Source organism: Castor canadensis, chromosome X (genome assembly GCF_047511655.1).
Source record: "Castor canadensis chromosome X, mCasCan1.hap1v2, whole genome shotgun sequence".
In the NCBI taxonomy this organism is placed as follows: Eukaryota; Metazoa; Chordata; class Mammalia; order Rodentia; family Castoridae; genus Castor; species Castor canadensis.
Genome location: NC_133405.1, coordinates 72,217,348 through 72,240,720, shown reverse-complemented (window position 1 = coordinate 72,240,720; position 23,373 = coordinate 72,217,348). Strand labels below are relative to the sequence as shown.

At 35.6% G+C, this 23,373-nt stretch overlaps 1 protein-coding gene across 1 annotated transcript in view; it reads left to right on the top strand.

Moving 5' to 3' along the window:
- Positions 1-748: 748 nt before the first annotated feature.
- Sh3bgrl (SH3 domain binding glutamate rich protein like) overlaps positions 749-23,373 on the top strand; it is an 80,625-nt gene continuing 58,000 nt past the window's right edge. Inside the window, exon 1 of the mRNA XM_020164325.2 lies at positions 749-994. Coding sequence (XP_020019914.1) covers positions 950-994 — 45 coding nt within the window. The 5' untranslated portion in view covers positions 749-949. The remainder of the gene's footprint in view (positions 995-23,373) is intronic.

Genomic DNA, 23,373 nt, shown 5'->3' with positions numbered 1-23,373 from the left:
GGGAAATTCAAACTACATTTTGAAGTAAATGGGCCATTGTTGGACATTAACAATTGTTTGCTTATTTCCCTAGAGCTACAAATAACCATCTGGTCTCTACACCATTTCAACATGTCCTGCAACATATGCTCCAAAAGTCAAAGTACTTTTGTACATAGTATTTTCATTTTTTTGTTTGTTTGTAATTTCCTCCTCCGTTTTTGAGTTTGGCAATCAGGCCTCCGGCAAAATCCCACAGAAACATGGTTCCCTATTTCAACCAAATGCAAAACAAAAAGAAAAACAACCCTTCCTTTTCCGGGAAACCTGAAACTTCTCTTCAACCCTCTGTGGCATCGCCTTAGCATTTCAGTGCCCAGTTCCTGCAACCAGCTAACATTAAAAAGAATCACTACATTACAGAAGTCTTAAAATGTGTAAAGGTTTGAAAACATGGATTTTCTTACTAGTGCGTGGATTCACCAAAGAGCTTGCTCTTTGAGGAAGATTTATCTTCTGATTTGCATACATTTCTGAGCAGGAGGTAATGCGCAAAACTAGTTCTAGTCTCCACAGCAAAAGGTCCTTTATTTTAATCTAAAGCAGTTCAGCGTCCCCTTTTTCTTTTCCTTTTTCCGTCTCCTCCCCCTCTTCTTGGGAAGGGAATAGACTAAAAGATTTGTTTCAACAGATCTCGCGGTGCTGTTCGAGATTCTCCATTAAAAAAAAAAAGCATTTAGAAATGATGCAAAGGAGCCTGAGTCTTCCGGGTTTGAGGCTGGGACCGCAGAGCTGAAAGCTCATTGAAAGCAGCTAAGGGTGGAGGCGGGACTCTGGCAAGTTCCCCTGGCACCTTCCCCCACCCTTCTCTTCCAACCTCTGTTCCGCCCCTAGCTGGATTCCAGCCGTTGCAGCAGCTGCGCCGCAGCATTTTTCAAGACCCCAACAACCGCAAGTCGCTGTTCCCAGGATGGTGATCCGTGTATATATTGCATCCTCCTCTGGCTCTACTGCGGTAAGGATAGTGGGGAGCCCACCTTTGTTGTTTTCTTATACACTAGTCCTCTTCTTCCCCAGAACCGTTAAATTGCAGAAGTTAGTCTACAGCTTCTCCTTCGGAAGACACACGCATCCTCCACCCCACCCCCCTTCTTCCTTTTCTTCTTTTGTTGCATCGATTTTATTTTTCCACGGAGTTTAGCTTTGTTTTACTTATGACGCTGGGGCCATATTTATCCACTGAAGAAAAAAGAAAACCACTGAGTTTTTGGTAGAAGGGACATGGTGGTATAAGGTTTTTAGGATTAGGTAAAGTCAAGTAAAAATCACACACTGGTGGTTTCGAGAGGGAGGTATTTGACAAATACTCTCTAAGTACTGAGTAAAGGGGAAACGGCGCGTTTCTGTAAAGGATGGAAGTGCACTTGCTCTTAAAGATGGGGGTTGAGTGGAAGCCTACTGAGGCACTGGGGTTATTTTAAGAGTGGGAACGCTGTAATAGAGTTATCTTGAAAGTGTGTAGGAGAAAGTGTTTTAACTTCATCTTGAAGGCCTGTTAGGACTGGACAAAATGGGAAAGGAAATTGGGAACAATGACACAAAGCTGGTTTTCTTTTTTAATCTTAATGTGATGTGGGGCATGGTTTTTCCCAACATTGTTCCTTATTTTGACTTTTTTCTTTTCTTTCAAAAGATTTTACTTCCAACATTTTTAACTGCTTTACATACATTGAGAACTGAACAGAGAACTAACAAGCGGCTTCTTATGAAGTAGCAGGCTAAGTTGCTGCCTCTTCAAAACACGAGTTGTTCTCTTCGGATTCATTTGCTAATTGTTAACAATTTTTCAACAGCTCAGAAGAAAGTAAAACTAGAAGGAAAGCTGAGTGTATGTCCATGTTGAATGAAACTGCCTCTGTTCTTCCCAACTCAGGAGAAAAGCCAAGGATGGCAGGAGCAGATGTGTGGTTTCAGGATGTAGGATGTAAAAAACCCTCCCTTTTCCTTAAGCTTCAGAGCAGCAGCAATTCTACATTTTGCTTTTGTTTTTGTTTTCTTTATGTTCACATCAAAGAGGATTTGGAACAGAATTGAAGATTACATGAAATCACAAGAACCTTGAACCTTGAACTTTGTCTTCTCTGGCTGCTCTGTGTGGGTGTGTTCAAACTACTTGAAAATATAGGAAAATATGATCTTACTATATTTTTGGAACAAGTTGCAGTTGAAAAACAGAAAATTCTTAATATTTCTTTTGAGGCCCTCTTTGTAAGTCTCTTGCCTTACTATTTTCCATACATGTTAATTCTGACACTTCAAAATAAAATGAGTTACTCAGAATCTCAACTTATTGCAATAGCTGTAAAGTATCAAAGACCAGCTTAATGTCTTTAGTTAAGCCCCTAATTAGATTGACCAAATCAAACAGTTTCGCTTTAGGAGCCATGCAGTTTCAATACTGCTGTTTGTTTTTTGCTTTCTCTCTCTTCTAATCCTTCCCAGAAGAAGATTCAGGGAAAAATGGCTTTTAGAATTTCTTTTCAAATAAGAACAACTGCACCTCTCTCTTTGTTAATACTTGAATTTCTAAGAGCCTGAGGAGTGCTTGAGACTTTTACTATTTCTTTTATTGGATTGCATTGTTGAAGACTATGCAAAACGTAGATGTTTATGATTTACGTGTTTAGATTCAATCTTTTTCTCACAGGTAATTGAAGATTTGTCCATTGTTGCAGTAATTACCGTTTATAGGAACCTGTTCTCAAAATTCTACCACATATTGCCAAAATGCTTTTTTTGTAATCTTACAATACTTTTTGAGATAGGGTCTTGTTATGTAGCCTTGTTTGGCCTCGAACTCACAATCCTCCTCCCTCAGCCTACCCAGTGCGAGGATTACAGGCAAGTACCACCTCACCCAGTTTAATTTTACAATACTTCACAATGATACTAAAACCGTACAATGTGATTATGCTTTAGGGAGAGCTCCTTTACAACATAATTAGGCAGTGGTTATTTCAGAAAGGAACTCTTCAGTTTGCAATACTAAAGTTTTCCTTTAAGATTGCTACAGTATTGTCTTTAGCAAGTGATTTGAAATTTTGAGGCCAATGTCCTGATGGAACCCAACAACTGCACAGAGTGAGGTATTCCTATAAATAACTAAATACAGTTATCTTAGAGTATTTAGAAGTCTCTTAGCTTTGGATTGGTAGTATCGACTCTTTTCTTGCTGAATGTCATAAAAATAACCAATCTAATATTGGTTATCTAGATCTATGATAATTGGGAAGACAATATTAAGTTATTTGTAGTCCAAAAGTTTTCAAACTTGCACTCAACTCTGCCCCAATATAGACAAGTAGCATTTGGTTCTTAAAAAAGTTTAGAAATGAAAGCAAGTTGTGTTGGTCTTTGCAATGAGTTCTTGAGAGTAGCCATAGTAATGACAGCCAGTAGGAATATTTAAGTGTCTCAGGCACTATGTTATTTTTTCTTAACAATTGTCCTATGGCTAACTTTATTTTTTTCAGGGAAGGAAATGCAAGTTCAGAGAGGTTAAACAACCTTCTCAGTGTCAACAGCTAGCAAGCAACAGAGCTTGAATCCAGTGAAAGCTGTTTGAATTCAAAGAGCCTGTGGTCAACCACCAAGAAATACGTCTTCCCAGTGATAGACAGCAGCTAGGAGGCAGGAACAGATAAATGTGAACATGAGCTAAGAGATTAGGGGAAGGTGTAAGTCTTATAGGTAGAAGAATTGCCTGGGCATGGACATATAGAGGGAGAGCAAAAATGAGGAGCTAGCGTGGACAAGAAATACTATGCTTACAGATGAATGTAGTAAGTAGGGTAAATGGTTATTCACCAAAGCCAGGAACATAGACAAGACATAAACACTTTGGAAAGCCTAAACTGGCCTTTTATTGGTTGAGCTATGGAAATTCAAACTTTAATTCTGTTTCTCTTGATGGGAACCATTTAGTGGGAGTGCACTTGCCAAATTGTCCATAGGAAGTGATTTCTGTCTGATTAGAGTTATTTACACGTCTTTACGTGTTGTAACATGGTAGCATATGTTACAATTTGTTTTTTTAGATTGTAGTGCCTTGTAAAATATATTTAAAGAAAAGGGAATTTTAAGTCCAGTGTTTATAAAATTTAATAAATTGCAATAATTTTTAACAAAACCAACATCATCCTTTGGTTAGAATTCACTAAAGAAGTGATAGATTGGAGAATTTTAATTGGCGTGGGCGTGTTTTTTTAACTTGTAGTTCATTACCTCAGATTCCTAATGATTTCCATTTTATGTCTTCTATGCATTGTAGGTGTGCCCTGTATAGAACTTTGAAGATTGTGCTAAACAGATGGATTCTTCTTTTTTTGTATTTGTTTTTTTTTGTTGTTTTTATTCATTTATTTACATGTGCATACATGGTTTGGGTCATTTCTCCCCCCTGCCCCCCTCAGTTTCAGGCAGGTCCTGTTCTGCCTAAATCACTAATTTTGTTGAAGAGACAAGCATAATAAGGAAGACAATGTATTTTCGCTAGTTGAGATAAGGATAGCTATCCAGAAATATTCCTAGTATTGCTTTCGTGTACACATGTTTTACAACCCAAGTTGAGTCATCTCTAACTGATCTTTACCCTGGTTACTGATCCCCTTCTCATGATAACCTCTGTAGCTTTAGGGTTTCTATATTAGTTCCTCTGGAGTGGACACATCAAACTCTTTCATGTTTTGGGTTTTCTACTTATTTCTATATCACCCATATGTGCTCTCCCCTTGTCATGTGATCCAAGTCCAACCACATTGCTGCATTTGCCCTAGATCTAAAGTCTGCATATGAGGGAGAATATATGATTTTTGGTCTTCTGAGCTTGGCTGACCTTGCTCAGAATGATGTTCTCCAGTTCCATCCATTTACCTGCAAATAATAAGATTTCATTCTTCATGGCTGAGTAAAATTCCATTGTGTACAAGTACCACATTTTCTTGATCCATTCATCAATAGTGGGGCATCTTGGTTGTTTCCATAATTTGGCTATTGTGAATAGCACTGCAATAAACATGAGTGTGCAGGTGCCTCTTGAGTAACCTGTGTTGCATTCCTTTGGGTATATCCTCAGGAGTGGGATTGCTGGATTATATGGCAAGTCTATGCTTAGATTTTTAACAAGTCTCCAAATTTTTTTCCAAAGTGGTTGTACTAGCTTGCATTCCCACCAGCAGTGTACAAGCGTTCCTCTTTCCCTACATCCTCGCCAACACATGTTGTTGGTGGTGTTTTTGATCATAGCTGTTCTAACGGGTGAGGTGGAATCTTAGTGTGGTTTTGATATGCATTTCTTTATGGCTAGAGATGGTGAGCATTTTTTCATGTGCTTTTTTGCCATTTGAATATCTTCTTTTGAGAAAGTTCTACTAAGTTCAGTGGCCCATTTTTTAATTGGTTCATTGATTTTAGGAGAGTTTAGTTTCTTAAATTCCCTGTATATTCTGGTTATCAGTCCCTTGTCTGATGTATAGCTGGCCATTTGTTTTGTTGTGAAGAAGCTTTTTAATTTTAGAAGTCCCATTTGTCCATCCTTTCTCTTAGTTGCTGGGCTGTTGGGGTTCTATTGAGGAAGTCCTTGCCTATACCTATCAGTTCCAGAGTGTTTCCTGCTCCTTCCTGTAGTAACTTCAGAGTTTCAGGTCTGATATTTAGGTCCTTGATCCTATTTTGAGTTGATTCTAGTACAGGGTAATAGACATGGATGTAGTTTCAGTTTCTTGCAGATGGATTAACAGTTTTCCCAGCAACATTTGTTGAAGAGGCTGTCTTTTCTCCATCATATATTTTTGGTACCTTTGTCAAAAATGAGGTGGGTATAGTTGTGCAGATTCATATCAGGGTCCTCTATTCTGTTCCACTGGTCTTCATGTCTGTTTTTGTGCCAGTACCATGCTGTTTTTATTGCTATTGCTTTGTAATATAGTTTGAAGTCGGGTATTGTGATAGTGCCATCACTGCTCTTTTTGCTGAGTATTGCCTTGGCTATTCGCGGTCTCTTGTGTTTCCAAATGAACTTTAGGGTAGATTTCTCAATTTCTGTGATGAAAGTCATTGGAATTTTGATGGGAATTGCATTAAACATGTAGATTGCTTTTGGTAGTATAGCCATTTTTACTATGTTGATTCAACCAATCCATGAGCATGGGAGATCTTTCCATCTTCTGTAGTCTTCCTCTATCTCCTTCTTCAGGAGTTTGTAATTCTCCTGTAGAGTTCATTCACATCTTTTGTTAAATTTTCTCCTAGTTATTTGATTTTTTTTTGAGCCTATTGTGAATGGAATTGCTTCTATATATTCCTTCTCAGTTTGTTCGTTGTTGCTGTGTAGAAAAGCTAATGATTTTTGTAGGTTAATTTTGTATCCTGCCACCTTACTGTAGCTGTTTATGTTGTCTAAGAGTTTTTGGGTAGAGTTTTTTGGGTCTTTAAGATATAGGATCATATCATCAGCAAATAAGGATATTTTGACTGTTTATTTACCTATTTGTATTCCTTTTATTTCTTCTTCTTGCCTAATTGCTCTGGCTAAGAATTCCAGTACTATGTTGAATAGGCTTGGGGATAGTGGACACCCTTGTGTTGTTCCTGATATTAAGGGGAATGGTTTCAGTTTTTCACCATTAAGTATGATGTTGGCTGTAAGCTTGTCATAAATAGCCTTTACAATGTTGAGATACATTCCTTCTATTCCTAGTTTTCTCAGAGCTTTTATCATGAAGTGTTGAATTTTGTTGAAGGCCTTTTCTGTATCTATTGAGATGATTAAGTGGTTTTTGTCTTTGCTTCTATTGATGTGCTGTATTACATTTATAGATTTGCATATGTTGAACCACCCCTGCATCCCTGGGATGAAGCCAACTTGGTCATGGTGGATGATCTTTCTGATGTGTTGTTGGATTTGGTTTGCCATTATTTTATTGAGGATTTTTGCATCAATATTCATTAAGGAGATTGGCCTATAGTTCTCCTTTTTGGAGGTGTCTTTGTCTGGTTTTGGGGTTAGAGTAATATTGGCTTCATAAAATGAGTTAGGCAGTGTTCCTTCCCTTTCTATGTCATAGAACATTTTAAGGAGAGTTGGTATTATTTCTTCTTTAAATGTCTGATGGAATTCAGCAGTAAATCCATCAGGTCCTAGACTTTTCTTTTTTGGCAGGCTCTTGATTGGTGCTTCAATTTCATTTTGTGTTATAGACCTATTCAGATTATTAATATCTTCTTGGTTCAGTTTTGGGTGGTTGTAAGTTTCTAGAAATTTGTTCATTTCTTCAAGATTTTCAAATTTATTAGAGTATAGGGTCTCAAAGTAGTCTCTGATGACTTCCTGGATTTCTGTGGTGTTTGTTGTTATCTCCCCTTTTGCATTTCTGGTATTACTGATTTAGGTTTTTTCTCTCCTCATTTTAGTCAGGTTTGCCATGAGTCTGTCAATGTTATCTATTTTTTCAAAGAACCAGCTTTTAGTTTCATTGATGCTTTGTATGGTTTTTTTGTTTGTTTGTTTGTTTCTATTTCATTAATTTCAAGCCCTGATTTTTATTATTTCTCTCTTTCTTCTTGTTTTGGTATTTGCTTGTTCTTGTTTTTCTAGGAGTTTGAAATGTTGCATTAGATCATTGATTTGAGATCTTTCTGTCCTTTTAATATATGCACTTATGGCTATAAACTTTCCTGTTAGGACTGGCTTTGCTGTGTCCCATAGGTTCTAGTAGGTCATGTTTTCATTAACTTCTAGAAACTTTTTAATTTTCTCTTTTATTTCATTGATGACCCATTCGTCATTGAGCAATGTGTAGTTCAGTTTCCAATTGTTTACTTGTTTTTTACTGCTGTTTTTGTTGTTGATTTCTAGTTTTAATGCATTGTGGTCAGATAGAATGCATGAGATTATTTCTATTTTTCTTATATTTGCTGAGGCTTGCTTTGTGCCCTAAGATAGGATCAATTTTTGTGGTCATTCCATGGGCTGCTGAGAAGAATGTGTATTGTGCAGAAGTTGGATGAATTATTCTGTAGACATCAGCTAGGTCCATTTGATCTATGGTGTGATTTAGTTCTAGGATTTCTTTATTGATTCTTTTGTTTGGATGACCTATCTATTGGTGATAGAGGACTATCAAGGTCTCCCACTATCACTGTGTTGGAGTTTATATATGGTTTTAGGTCCTTCAGAGTATGTTTGATGAAATTGGGTGCATTAACGTTGGGTGCATATAGGTTGATAATTGTCATTTCCTTTTGGTGTATTTCCCCTTTTATTAGTATGGGGTGTCCTTCCTTATCTCATTTGATCAATGTAAGTTTTAAGCCTACTTTTTGTGAGATAAGTATTGCTACCCTTGTCTGTTTTGGGGGACCATTGGCTTTGTAAATCTTCTTCCAGACTTTCACTTTCAGCCAGTGCTTATTTCTGTGGATGAGGTGAGTCTCCTGTAGGCAGCAGATTGTTGGATCTTCCTTTTTAATCCAGTTTGCCAGTCAGTGTCTTTTGATGGGGGAATTTAGTCCATTAACATTCACTGTTAACATTGATAAGTATGTGGTGATCCCTGTTATGTAGTTGTCTTTGTTGTTTAAGGGTTTGATTATGTGTAGCTCAGTCAATGTTACTCTTTACTTTTTTGCCTTTTAGACAGATGGTTTCTGAAGATTTTTTATGTAATAACTTCTATAAAATGGTGTCTTTTTATAAAACTGCTAAAACAGAGCTGGTTGTAGGTTGGATTGTCCATATATTAAATTGAATATTCATAATTTTCCTCTGTGGTGGTACTCAATCCAAAAGTTATAGGAAGTGAATAAATCAAACCCTCTTTTTTACCAAAGCATGAGTCACTAGTCGTATTTTTTTTTTGATTTGGCTAATATGGATATAGAACAGAAGCCACAGTTTTGTATTACCTGGTTCTTAAGTAATTATATCTCAGTTGACAGAATGTTTTACTTCTCTGTCTTTGTATATATAAATTGAACATTGATTTGCTATACACTTTGGTTTTTTTTGGGGCTACCAAGCCTTGTTCAAATGCTGTTTAAAAAGTTTGCATAACTACCTAGAAGATCAAAATCAGAAACCATTCACTGAATGAATGGATATGATTTTTGGATGTTCCAAAGAGTAGATAACGACAGCTTTTACATAACAAATGTGAAGACTAAAGATCATTGTCTTTAATTTGGTAGCCAGAATTTGATGAATGATTTCCTAGATTTCATGGTAGTAGTGACAAAGCCATTGGAATGATTTAGCCCTATTTAAAGAAGACTGGGAAACACAGATCTCAGTGGTGGTGATTCTTGGGCATTTAATTTGTTTGAAGGTTGAATGGTTACAAGGGAGGATGTATTGTGGATGTCTAGCAAAAGATTGTAATAATCTGGGGCTGAGAGCATGGCTCAAGTGGTAGAGCTCCTGCCTAGCAAGTTCAAGCCCTTGAGTTCAAACACCAGAACCATGAAAACAAAAAATAAAAAAACAATAATCTTTTAAGAGAGAAGGGTAAAGCATATTCATTTCAAGCACAAAGACTACTCAGTTAAGGAAAAGCTATGATCAATAAACATTAATGTCAACCTTCTCTCCTCCTAGAATCACCTGGGAAAAAAAATAAATGAAAGCCCAGACACAGGTGGAATATTCTTAATTCTCCATGGCTATACTCAAATGTCTTTTCTAAAGTATACACAGCAAAATGAATTGTGTATCTTTAAATTTAATTTCTTATTGATAAAATTAAACAGATTAAGAGAGAATATTAGTGACTATCTGACCAGCTGTTTGCTTTTAATTCTACTTTGCTACCCACTTAAGAGGCCTTTTATTTTTTTCCTTTTATTTTATCATTTTTACATTTACTTACATGTGTATACATTGTTTGTGCCCCCCACAGAGGCAGAACCTGTTCCACACTCCTAGAGGCCTTTTAAACCTAGAATTTTATTACTTCCTTCATTCCAGACCAAGATTAAATAAAAGTACTTTTAGATAAAAGGGGCAGCTCATGTATGATGACTGTTTGTTAATATGAGAGACAAAGTTGACATTTAACACTTGGCTGTCCCAGAAGAATTTTAAGCAAGAGGATTGTTTTCTGGGCCAGTGCCTCAAATTTTAGATATATTGGGTTGTTTGAAATGTGCAGATTGCCAGAAAGGCAAAAATTCAAATATAAATTAAAAAATATAATGACAAATTCAAAGACTGTATATTTCAAATATTCAGTGCTCCTGGAGTTTTTGATGTTGTACTACCTTTTCATTAGAATGGTTAATCAAGGTTTGACTGTGATGGTAGTAAAGACTTCTTATGAACAACATATATCAGGTACTGTGCCCAGTGCTTTGCATACATTGTCCCATTTAATTTAAACCTTGCAGTAATAAGTGCTGCTAATAGAACCATTTCTATTATCTGTGACATCCAGAAGAAACATTAGGTGTATTGCTCAAGACCAAATTTGGAACTAGAAATGGCAGAGCTAAGATAAGAATCCAGTTTGTTTTGACTTCAAAATCCATTCCTAAACACTGTTATTTACACATCCTCTGTGTATACATATTGAATATAAATTATGTCAGTAGTACATTAAAATTTTGTCCTGAGATTAGAAATATAATTACCATTTGAGTTGGAATGATACATACTTAAGGCAAATGTGTTGTCATCCATAACTGTGAGGTAGGGAAAGTAGGGAGGTTAGCATCACTATTTTTTTTATAACTTAGTTTTTTTTTTTACATAAAATGGTTCAACCAAAATAATACTTCAAATAGTGTTTGCCCTTTTTATGGTGGCTTGTGGTACATATTGAACTTTTATGACTTTGATTCTCTTTTCTGAAAATTATCTTTTTTGCTGGGCATGTTAATACATATCTGTAATTCCAGCATTCAGGGGGCTGAGTCAGGAGGATTGAGAGTTCAGGCCAGCCTTGGCTATGTGGTGAGACCCTGTATCAATTTCTCCTCCCAGTCAAAAAACCCCAAACACAACAAAACTGTGTTTTTGTGTCTAAAGACCAATATGATAAAAAGGTGGTTTTTTATGATTCTGTAAATATAAGAAGATAATATTCCCATAACTTATAAATTCTAGCTTTGAACTCTTCTAGTCTTTGAGTTCTGTTGCTTTGGCTTAGTCTTTTCTGGATATAAGACTCTCATCACAAAGTTGGTTTGGAGCCAAACATTTCTCCTTGGGGGATTTCCAACAATGAGTCTTGTCTTGACAAGACCTTTTAAATACCAGAGAATATTCACCTCAGCTAACACTTACTACATGAGATAATTCTGTCTGTTTCACCACCACTCATATACTTGTTTCATCATAAGTGCAGGATATTTCTCAATGTTAAAACTGTGACCATGAGTATACTTACTTGTAGTTGTATGGTATTGAAAACCATTCTCTCCTGTGTGGTACTTGAAAGTTGATTTTGAAGGAGGACAAGGATAGACCATTACTTAATTTGTAAAAACTATGATAGGTCATCTCACTTTAATTTCTTATGCAAATAATTTGTCAGTTTTAGTTGATAATAATATTAAGAGGAGCTTAGTGGTAGAGTACTTGCTTAGCATGCACAAGGCTGTGGGTTCAATCCTCAGCACGACAAAGAGACAAACCAAAAAAGCCACAAAATAATCTTAAGTGCTATAATTCATGGAGTACTTGCAATGTGCCAAGTATAGCAGTGAGAACTTTATATGTACCTTATTATTTAATTCTTGTGACAATTCAGTGAAGTCAGTATTCTTATTATCTTCATTCTTTGTTATTGTTTTTGAGACAGGCTATGCAACACAGGCTGTCCTCAAACTCACAATCCTCAGGCCGTAGCCTCCTGAGTGTTGGGATTGCAAGAGTGTACTACCACACTTGACCTTCTCTCCCAATTTCAAAGAGGAAACGTGCTAAGAGAGTTAGCAAGGTCATAGAGCTAGCAAAGCATCCCCTAGATTTACCTGGTTCTGAAATCAATGATCTTAAGAAATTCCTTACTGAAAATTATGGAATCTGAGCTCACACGTTCAGAAACTTAAACATAATTGGTCTTGTGTATTAGTTAATTATTATGAACTTCTTAAAAGAAGCAGTAGTTAGAGTGAAGCTTTTCTAGTGAATTTCTACTGAGCAATTTGTGGAGGCAATCAGAGTTGATGATGGTGATAATAGAGGTTACTGTTAAGACAAACACTTGATGAGTTTTGAAGGGATTAAGTAGGAAGTATGATAAGACCAAACTTATATCAGATTTTGAATTCATGTGTCTTTTTTTAAAAAAGAATCCTGACAGACAAGTACACAAATATTCTGGACAAACTGTGACAACACATTTACTTATTGTTAAGTCAGATTAGGATTTATGATTTGATTTTGAGGTTGAAATTGAAGAATGAGCTTTATTTAGTATATTGTTTTAAACACTTTGAAATTGTGTGGTTATAATCAGGTTCTGTATAAGGAGCTTAAGAGAAGAATGTTTCACACTCGAATAAATATTTTTTGTGGTGCTGGGGATTGAACTCAGGACCTCATATATGCTAGGCCAGCACTCTACATCACCATTGAGCTACATCCCCAACCCTTCACAGTTGAGATTTAGTCTGACTAAACCAAAAAGTTGAATTTGGAAACTAAACTACATTTCTCAGGAGATCCTTAGCTCAAATGTCAGAGACTGTGTGGTAGTCATCTTACCAGCCACATAGCGTATTGTGTACTTTGAAATGTTAGTCTGTATTTTTCATGAAATCCTAAATTAATCTAAGACTTTCTTGTTTAGATCATTTATGTCTAGATGTCCAAGTGGATTTACTATAAATCAGTATTCAGTTTTTGCAATTCATTCATTTAAAGAGATGGATTTGATTTTTTTCCTTGCACAATATATTAGGGTAGGATAGTTTTAGAATTACGTTTTTAGGTTAATAAAAACAAAACTGTGCATAAACATCGTATTGCTTAGAATATAGAGAGAACACATGAAAAAGGACTTTGCACAAAAATGAGGTGCCGAATTGTGTAAAAGCACATACAAAGAAATTGTGGGTAAGAAAACAGTAAAATCTGACTTTGTTATCAAAAGATAGATTGCTTTGACAGTAATTACAAGAAAAATTATTTAAACAAGCTACTAATAATTGAGTTAACTGTTCAAATTCTACACCCACACTTTGAAAAGGACCACCATTTAATGTCATTTCTTGAAAATATTTGAATTGTGAATATTAAGCATTAATTTGTGTCCACTTTTTAGTAAAAACAGCACTTTTTATTTTATATGATTAATGAGTCATGTAAAAGCATATCATAAAAAGACACATGACACTTGTAGATAGTATTATCAAAGTTTTTTCTAAGCATTTTGTCAAGCTGTAAAGATTGTCTCTACTATAACTATTTCAAGTCATATAAGGATGATTTCTATACCTAACAGAATAGATTTTGAGACCTAGTTAATGTTTTCACAGTTTATTTCCTAGCTTTCCTTCTCATTTAATAATGGGCTTGTCACATGTTAAAGATATTTTGCAAAGCTCTATTTTAGAGCTATTTAAAAACTCAACAGTCATGAACAATTACCTACCTTCTCCACTTCTTACCCAGAATATAAGAAGTTTCTAAATATTTGTTGATGTATAAATAGATGGCATGTTGAAATTCAAGTGAAATTCCAGTGCAAACAGGCCATCTAAGTGGAGATTTGCAGTTGCTATCTAGAAATGGGTGGCTAGAGTTTGGGAAAAATGGTGGCTGGAAAGTGGTAAATATGGGAGTCATTCACATAGAAGTACTTAAAACCACAGAAAAGAGTGAACTCAGAAGGAGGAGTTATAGAATGCAAGAAGAGGGCTGAGAACAAGGATAGAACCTTGATGAATGCAAAAGGAACAGACACAGGGAAATAAGAAAATTCATTAAGAAAGATCACAGTAGAGTCCTTTAACAGAAACCAGAGTATGGAAATGTTTTCAGGGAACGTGAGCATTACTTGGTAGTGTTATACAGGAATCATGAAAAAAAATTTTTTAAGAAAGTCACTGAATTCAAAATAAGGAAATTATTCACCTTGGAAATAGCAGTTTTAGTGGCATAGTTATGTGTTAAGAAATACAGTGCATAATGAGAAAAAGAGTTGTATGTAATTGGGCTGACGATGTAGCTCAGTGGTAGAGCACTTGCCTACCATGTCCAAGGCCCTATTTTCATTCACCAGCACTGCAAAAAATAATTTAAAAAGTCAAAAACCAAACAAACAACTAAGTGAAACAGAATCTTACTTTGAAAAATACTGTATGTCTACTTACCCACTCTAGATTTGTCAGGTCATTGTTGATTTTTAGTTTTTCTATAGATTTAACATTAAACTAACTCAATTATTAATGGCTGAAATATTCAAAAGATACTATTTCGAAAATAATAACAGAGATGAATATTTCTGATAGAGAACAATGAAGTGAAATAAGTAACTCTGCATTATTTTACTTCAAAATGTCCAATGAATGACTTTTATCAAGATATTTCCAACATTATCAGAAATCTTTCTTTAAAAATAAAAAGCTTTGCTAGTTTCAGTTACCATGTAAAGTCTGTGTTGACCATGTAGCAAGTATCTTGTATTTTTACTGGTAAAATTTAAACTGTACTTATAAGAGAATAAATAGTCACAGTTCTTATAGAAAGTATGAAAACTGGATGATTTTCATTTCCCCTACTTTACAAACTTCAGAAAAGACCAAGTTGACTGTTTTAGAAAACATTGTTTTTGGGCTAGCTCAGTGGCAATGTTTGGTCAATATACCTAAAGCCCTGAATTCATTCCCAGTACTGCAATATGTGTGTGTGTGTGTGTGTGTGTGTGTGTGTGTGTGTGTATAATGTAGTATAGATAACTATAAGATGGATTATTTTAGTCATAAGGAAGTATAACTGATGTAACCATTTTTTTTCAATTCAGCCTCTTACAGGCTGCGTCATTCCTAATGCTAATCTAGCTTATAGGAGGCTAAAAGAACAGGATTGGGAGATCAGCAAGCACATAATGATAATTGCAATTCAATGAAGAAGATAAAGATTAATGGGATATTTGTGACTCCATGAAAGTAAAATTATTACATTCTAGATTAGAGAGTTTATAAAGCTCTGGTTCAAGACTTCTACAGAGAACTAACTTTATGGTATATGCACACACGTACACAAATATATAAACAACTGGCAGAAATGCTCAAATGAAGAGCCATACATAGGATGGACAATTCAAATAGATTAAGTAGATCAAGTTCTACTGATTCTGGGTCTATGATTTGTTCTTTGGATTCTTTTCCTTTACCCCCTTCCTTGGAATTCACTCATACATTCAGAAAATGCATTTGCCAGCTACTGGACTAGATTCTGGACCAAGGTTCTCAGCAGCATGACAGGACCAGGAATAAACCTCCTCCTTGAGCTAGAAGGAGAAAGTATGGAGATGTCAGTTTGAGGGACTAAATTACATGACCTGCAAATCACAAGGTGTATATGAGAGGCTCTGAGGCAGAAATATTTTGAGAAATACCCTTCTTGCATGTTGGTAAGGTGTCTTACAGGAGTCAGTCTCCAACAAATGTCCAATATATTTTGCCTATTCCTTCCTTGACCATGATGCCCTTGAATAACTATTCTGAAAGCAGTAATAATTTATTACTTCTACTGAACCTTTACCCAGTTTTCCTGTCATTTCACTAGAGAGGAGTGTGGGAAGCAGATGCTAAGCACAATTTGTGCTTTCTTCTATTCTTAAACTTTTAATTCATGATGACTGAAATCGTGATTTTTTTATACAGTTAGAAAAGATACATGATTTGAGGGACATGATTATTATACAGTTCTGATTGAAACCAAAGGTTGCAGTTATGACAAGTTAAGGATTTGTGGTTTCACCTCCAACTATTTCTATCAATTACATTGCAATTCTGGAAAAAACATAGTAAGCCCTTTTTTGTTTATCTGAAAAATGCCTTCAGACTTATCTATAACCACTTCATCTTGGGATCAGCCTGGCACTGATCTTTTGTGTAAATAAAAAATTATGCCTTACAAACATCTGTAATCATTAACTCTTTTATTTATAACACCCCAACCATTTTATTTTGTCTCACCCTTCCTGGAGTCCTTGGTTCTTTCCTTCTCTTTTCCAAGGGTTATAAGATTCCCAATAAATTGGTTTGAAGTTTTGCTCAGGGTTCTATATATCACTTTGCATTATGTTTTAGTTCATGCCACTGCTACAGTTGAATTTGATAAGGATTATCTCTTGAGGCAAAATTTCCAGTGTGAGGCCTATTCAGTATGTTTGCCTCTGGCCAAAAATATGACAAAAAGGTAAGTGTGGAAATAATTGATATTTCTTCTTAGATTTCCACCAAATAATTAGATAGGTAGAGATAATTTTATTTCCTCCTTCCTCTTTCCACTGCCCACAACATATTTCTCACTTCTTCACCACAAACATTTTAATTCACAGAAATGGTTGCCTTACTACTGAGAGTTAAACATCAAAGTCCAGTTGGGCCCAGTTGTTCTGGTGGATAATTTTTCCCTAGCACCAAGGTTGTTCTTTTTAGCATAGAACTGCAACTTTGAAATTTTTGTAATGGTACTTTAAGTGAACTAAAAGATGGTATCTAGGTAGAGTCATAAATTGAAAATTATTTTTTGTTATTAATGTCATTTATTACTAAGAAACCTTGAGCATATCACTGAGCTTTTTCTCTATTGTGTGGAAACTGGCTTTCAGCCTCCCATTTTAATAAACCTCAAACATACTGTAAGTAAAATATTTGAAGCATCTGGCTAGAAGAAATTTTGGGAGGTCATCCAATCCATCCACGTAAGAACTGCCTGTGAGCTGTTCCAGAAAGATTGTTATCAGTTTGCTCTTAGTAAACTCTCCAAAGAAGAAAATTCACACCCTCCCCTGGTAATAATGTTGCAGTACTACTTTCTATTCCTTGTCCTAGGCTCTAGGACTAAGATTGTGGAAATCTCTTTGGCCAGTGATTGGTATTCTTGCCTCTTTGTGTGGTAAAGAGGGAGAACACATTCTTGAAACTGGAAGCAAAGGAAGTAAAGCACTATGTACAGCATACAGATTTACAAGTTATCAATTCAACATATAGTCCCTATAAAATATATTCCCTGATAAAATATGCAATTCTGTAGGGGACAAGGCCGTCATCCTGAAAAAGGCTCTGAGACAGAAATACTCGCTTCAGAAAGCTTTAATTAAATCTGATATTTCTTATCTCTTCTCTTCTGCTCCACTTTTTTAGTATTCTGGGTGTTGCTCATACCTGTGAATGAGTACAGCATAAGATTATAAGTGAATATTCCTATATGTTGGTTATTTCATGAGATTTGCAACTTAATGGATCTAAACACATTACAAAATCATTGCTATAAAACATTTTTTTTGGCAGTACTAGCGGTTAAATTCAGGGCCTCATGCTTCCTAGGCAGGAGCTCTACTATTTGAGTCACTCTGATAGCCCTTTTTGCTGTTGTTTTTTTTTTTTTTTTGAGATAAGGTCTTACTTTTAATCCGTGCTGACCTGAACAGCTATCCTCGTAATTGTGCTTTCCTGTGTAGCTTAGGATGACAGATGTGTCCCACCTTGTCAATCTATTGGTTGAGATGGGGTTTATTTATTTATTTATTTATCTATTCATATGTGCATACATTGTTTGGGCCATTTCTCTCCCCCCCCCCCCAGATGGAGGTCTCTTGAACTTTTTGTTTGGGCTGGCCTGGAACCTCCATTGATTTCCATCTCCCAAGTAGCTAGGATTTCAGACTTGAGCTACTAATGCCCAGTCAACATTTTTAAGTTGATTATTCCCTAAAGCTTATGTATTGAGCATAGTTGATGGGGTTAATAATGAAGAAAATCACATGGCATGGCTAATGTGAGATCCAATGCAATGCCTTTAAAAGGTTCAATTTTTAAAAAAAATTATCATAAAATGTTAACTAAGCTGCTGTTATAGAAGTCTGAACTGGAGGCTGTGACTTTTTAAGGTAGTTTAATGATAATTTGTCAGGAATCGGTGTACTAATCAACTAGTGAGCTCTGGATTTGGGAGTAAAAGGCCTTAGGAAAGTGGTTTAACCTCCCTGCCCTCATGTAAAATAGGAGAAATGACCTTATTCTTGCTTCCCAGGAATGTTAGACTTTTTTTTTAGATGTGAGTGACAGGAAATATTTTGCATTCCTTTGAAAGAAAGGAATTTTTCATTAGCAGCCTAAAATATTTCTTAAAAACTGTTCAGACTGAATGACCTTCCTATTTCTCTTAATAAAACAGAATTTTGTGTTTGTTTTTAGTTGTTTTAGATGGGGCTTCAGGACAACCTCAGCTCCTTGTTTTGCTTGGAAATTCTAATATTGGCACAGAAGAGATTCTTATTATCACTTTGTCATTGAAAATGAACTGAGGGGAAATATTGTTCATTTGTTTTTGACTATTTTTCTCTGTGTGGTCTCTCTCTGGCCCTGTCTCTTTTTCTCTTTTCTGCTTGTGTTCCTCCTTCTGACTCTTGTTCTTTTTGTGCTCTTGTAAGAATTCACAGTGATGTGCAGTTAGTTGAATGTGACGTTTGATAACAAAGTTAGTGTCCCAAAGAAGTTATATTTTAAGCAAGGAAAAAGGTACTAAGAAGGCTATAAAGGATCTGAAACTCTAGAAAATATGCTGCTATGCCACTTGTGACACTCACATCTTCACATTAGAGTGGTCATATATAAATATTTTTGTAGATTGCTAGTTTTAAAAAGAGAATCCTATGCTATTGAAAATGATTGCATTCTTTTCATTATTAGTCTTTATCTCTTTTTAAGATGTTTTCCTCCTCATTCACTGTTTCTTTAAAAATCCAGTATTATTTTATCTATAAAATGTTAAGAATCTCAGCAGGGTGCCAGGATAGCTCATGTCTGCAATCCTAGCTATCCAAGAGGCAGAAATTAGGAAGATTATGATTTGAAGCAGATAGTTTAGGAGACCCTATCTCAAAAATCCCATCACACGAAAAGGGTTGATGAGTGGCTTAAGCATTACTGCCTAGCAAGTGTGAGGCCCTGAGTTCAAATCCCAGTGCTGCCAAAAATAAATAAATAATAAGTAAGAGTCTCTCCTTGGGCGTTTTCAGCTATTTAAGGCATATTTGCAGTAGGTTTCAATAGCTAGACCATCTTAAAATTATTAGCAAATTTTGTAAATCCCTACTTTACAAACCCCAGATATGACAACTTGTTTTTCCCTGGTGCTGAGAATAGAACCCAGGGCCTCACAAATGCAAGGCAAGTGTCTACCACTGAGCTACATCCTAAACCCATGGAAGTCAAGAAGACAAACTGAGGTACAGGTTATGAACTTAACCCAAAACCACATAGTTGGAGACAGAATTTAGAGTGTATCAAAAATAGTTATTAAACGGCATTATTTGGGGTTACAATTAATCTGTGAGTTTAAAATGGTTTGTATTTACTAACTTCATTTTATGCAAGAAGTTTATTTTGAGCCTCACTTGTGATTCTACTGTTTTCCTTAAATTCCATTTTTTGACATAGTATAGTAAATGGACCACCAATTATCCTTGTTCAGACATTTTGTCAACAGTCTTTTTTTCCTTCCTTTCTCTAAACTCTGGAATTGGAAACACAGATTTTTTTTAAGTCTTTCAGAAACCATGAAGGGGGTATTACTAGTTTATTACTGGAGATTGCTCATTTAAAGCTAACTCAAGCTCAGTCTTTTCTGAAGGAGATGATAGATCACATAATGGCCTGATGAATGATACACAAAGGTAAGTAAAGCTAGCTTCCTTATAAAAACTGTACAGCTAGAGTTTTTATTTCACTTAGCACCCTCGCCTTCTTTCAAGTCTGAGGTAAGTTCTGCCTCCTCTAGTACTAGTTCCACTAATTTTATATAATTAAGACTAAGGAACCACGTTAATCTTAATTGAACTGTTAACCAAAATTTGGATCGTTACCAATTATGTTGGAAGTAAAGACCTCAGAAAGAATAATTGCAATAGGTCTGCACGGTGAATTATTTTTTCTTCTAAAATTGGAATTTTTTTTGAAATTAAGCTTTGGTCAGAGTTTTAGACCTCTACATTCAGCCCAAGGTTGTTTGGGATTTTTTTTTTTGTGTGTGTGAAACTCTTGGATTTGCAAAAATTAGCTGAATTTTTGCTCTCATGATAGTTTATTTTTTCAATAATGACTGAGGTTGTACTGATAATGTTAAGCATAAGAAATAGGAGGGCAAGGCTTAAGAGTTTTTGCATCCACTCGACAATATTCACTTTTTTGAGAACTACAGGCTGAATTCCCAGCTGAATTAAATTGATACTTAAGGAGTTTCTCAGTTGTCTCTCTTTTTCCAATCCATTCTACTCAGAATGCCTATATTACTTTAACCACCTCCAGAAAACTCCTTCAATGTGGATTGTTTCTTATTCTTAATAAATCTTGCATATCTTTTCTTATATCAGTATAATTTTCTGTTTATGTGTTTTCCCCACTATACTATAAATTCCTTGAGGTCAGGAACTGTGTTTTGTTTATCTCTGTTTTGTTCTCAGACAGCCCTACAGTGCCCACTCCTCAGAAAGTATATAATGAATACATACTTATGGAATCAGGGCATGTATGAATGAACGCATATGTATTCAATTGATCCTCAACATAATGTATGAAATCACGGATTTGATATGCTAATTGCCTATTTTTGATGACATTAGCATAAATATACTCAATTAAATAAACGTTCTCATTCATATACTAAAAATCATCAAAAAGCACTACACTGAAGGCACTCTTTGGTACAGAGATTTGGTCTTATTACTTTGTACATAAGCCAGATATGTCTCCACCACTGTGTTTTTTGCTAACAGATTTTCTTCCACTTGAAGTTACCCTTCTCCACCTCTTCCACAGGCTTTTGTCTTACTGTGTACTCTTTTCTCTAATGAAGTCTTTCCTGTTTTCTTCATGTGATACAGTTCTTTCTACCTCTAAATTCCTTTAACACTTATTGCCTATATTATGTCTTTCAGAAGAGATGCTCATCATATTGTCACCTATCCTTTTGTGACTATATTCTGAGTAATCCATTAGGCTGTTAAACTCTCTGAAAACAGGTATGTCATTTTTTTCAGTCTCTGGCACAGAAGAGATGTTCTCTAAATGCTTGAGCTAAGCAATACAGATAACCTCTAGAAGCTGAGAAAAACAAGGAAAATATGTTCCCCTAGAGCCTCTTGAAAAGAGCCAAGCCTTGTCAACACCTTGATTTTAGCCCAGTTCTGACTTCCAGAACTTTTTAATATGATAAATTTGTGGTGTTTTAGGCCACTGAATTGACGGTAATCTGTTTTAGAAAGAATAAGAAACTAATTCAGTGATGTTCACATTAGTATAAATTTCTGCTGACATACTTTAGGGAATTGAGAAAGGAGATTTTAGAATAGTATCAGTAATCAAGAGGCAGCATAGAATTCCTATGAGAAACTATTGAGCATTTTTCCAATGATTTCTTCATTTTTCACTTATCCACATGGGATTATGATCAAAGCTCTGAAATATCTAATCTGGTATAACAGGAGTTGAGGTCATCTGCCTCTTTTTGTGATGGAGACACATCACTCTAGGAAGAATCATTAGATTGTCAGTACAAATCAATCTCCTTGTGAACATTTTTTGATCATTTAATATATAGACAGTTGGAGAAACAGCTTGCAGAAGGAAAAAAATATAGGCCTTTCTTTCAGTTTAATCCCAAATTTTTTTGTCTATCTTCAGGGAAATTTTATTCAAGTGTTCTTTTCTGTACTTAAGATCTTTGTGAATAAATTAATGTGCCATAATCTGTCCTGTCTAAGATAGTTACACACTACAGAATAATTGTTGTATTCCTTTCAGAGTTTTATGAAGAAGATGGGTAGGTCATGAGAAATTTAGTTTATATGAAGGTAGTTAACCATCTGAATGGCAGATTATTTTTGAGACAAATTCTTTATGTAGGCCATAAAGGATCACTCGTGATCCTTCTGCCTCTGCCTTTTGAGTGCTGGGATTACAGCATGTGCCACCATGCCAAGTTCTAGTCCTGACATTTCTATAGAAGTAGTAGCAGAAGAGTGAGGATTAGAATTTTGTTGGTTTCAGTGAGAAATTTTAGATTGTACAGTCTTTCACTGTAATAAGAACTTCTATTCCTTTGTGGTGATTTATGTCATTTATAGTATTAACTTTTGATCCGAAAGGAACTTTTAAATCATCCTGTCTGACATCATCTCACACATAAAACTGAGGCTCAGAGAGAAAGGTCATTATCAAAGTCATGAAACACACTGGTGACATCACCTGAGAATGCATGGTATTTTACATAAATTGTTGATGTCAAAACAAATCTTTCTAACTCAGATGGAATCTCTAGATTTTCTTTAGATAGACAGAGACATTTTGAGGACAGGGTGTGATAGGGATAGTTTTGGGGTTCACCTAGATTTTTTGCAAGTTGTAATACCTGAATTTACCAGATAATTATCATCCCTCCTCTTTACTTTCTGGTATATAGGCCCCACTTTAAGTTTTTCTCTACATTTTGGCCTATTGGTGGTTGGTGGCCATCTTGAAGCTACAGTTTATTGGAATTCAATTTTTTTTGGCGATATTTTGCTTTGTTGGAAATTGACTCAAATATGTCATTCTTCATTATTATGTTTTTTTAAAGAACTCCCATATTCTGCCTTAACAATTGTATGTGTGTGTGTGTGAGATAGAGAGAGAGAGAGAGAGAGGAAATTTTTTTTGAGAATCCCTGAGTCATGCAGTAAATGAACAACAACCTACAGCAGCTGTATAGCTGTGGGCAAGTTACCCTTGGCTTAGTGCATGAATCATGAATATGCATGGACTCAGTCTTTTTACTGAAAATTAGGTTGAATAATGGCCCCAGATATATCCATGTCCTAATTTATGGAAACTGTCAATGTGTCATAAAGAAACTTTATAGATCTTATTAAAGATTTTTAAAAGGGGATATTTCCCTGGATTATCTGGGTGATCCCTAAATGTGATCAAAGACACAGAGCAACAGAAGGAGATTTGTTGCCAAAAGAGGAAATAGGAGATGTTATGATGGAGGAGATAAGAGGTTAGAATGATGTCAGGAAGGGGCCATGAGCCAAGGAATGTAGGTGATCTTGAAACTAGAAGAGACAAAGAAAATAATCTCCCCTAGAGCTGCCAGAAGGAACCAGTTGTGCCACCTCCTTG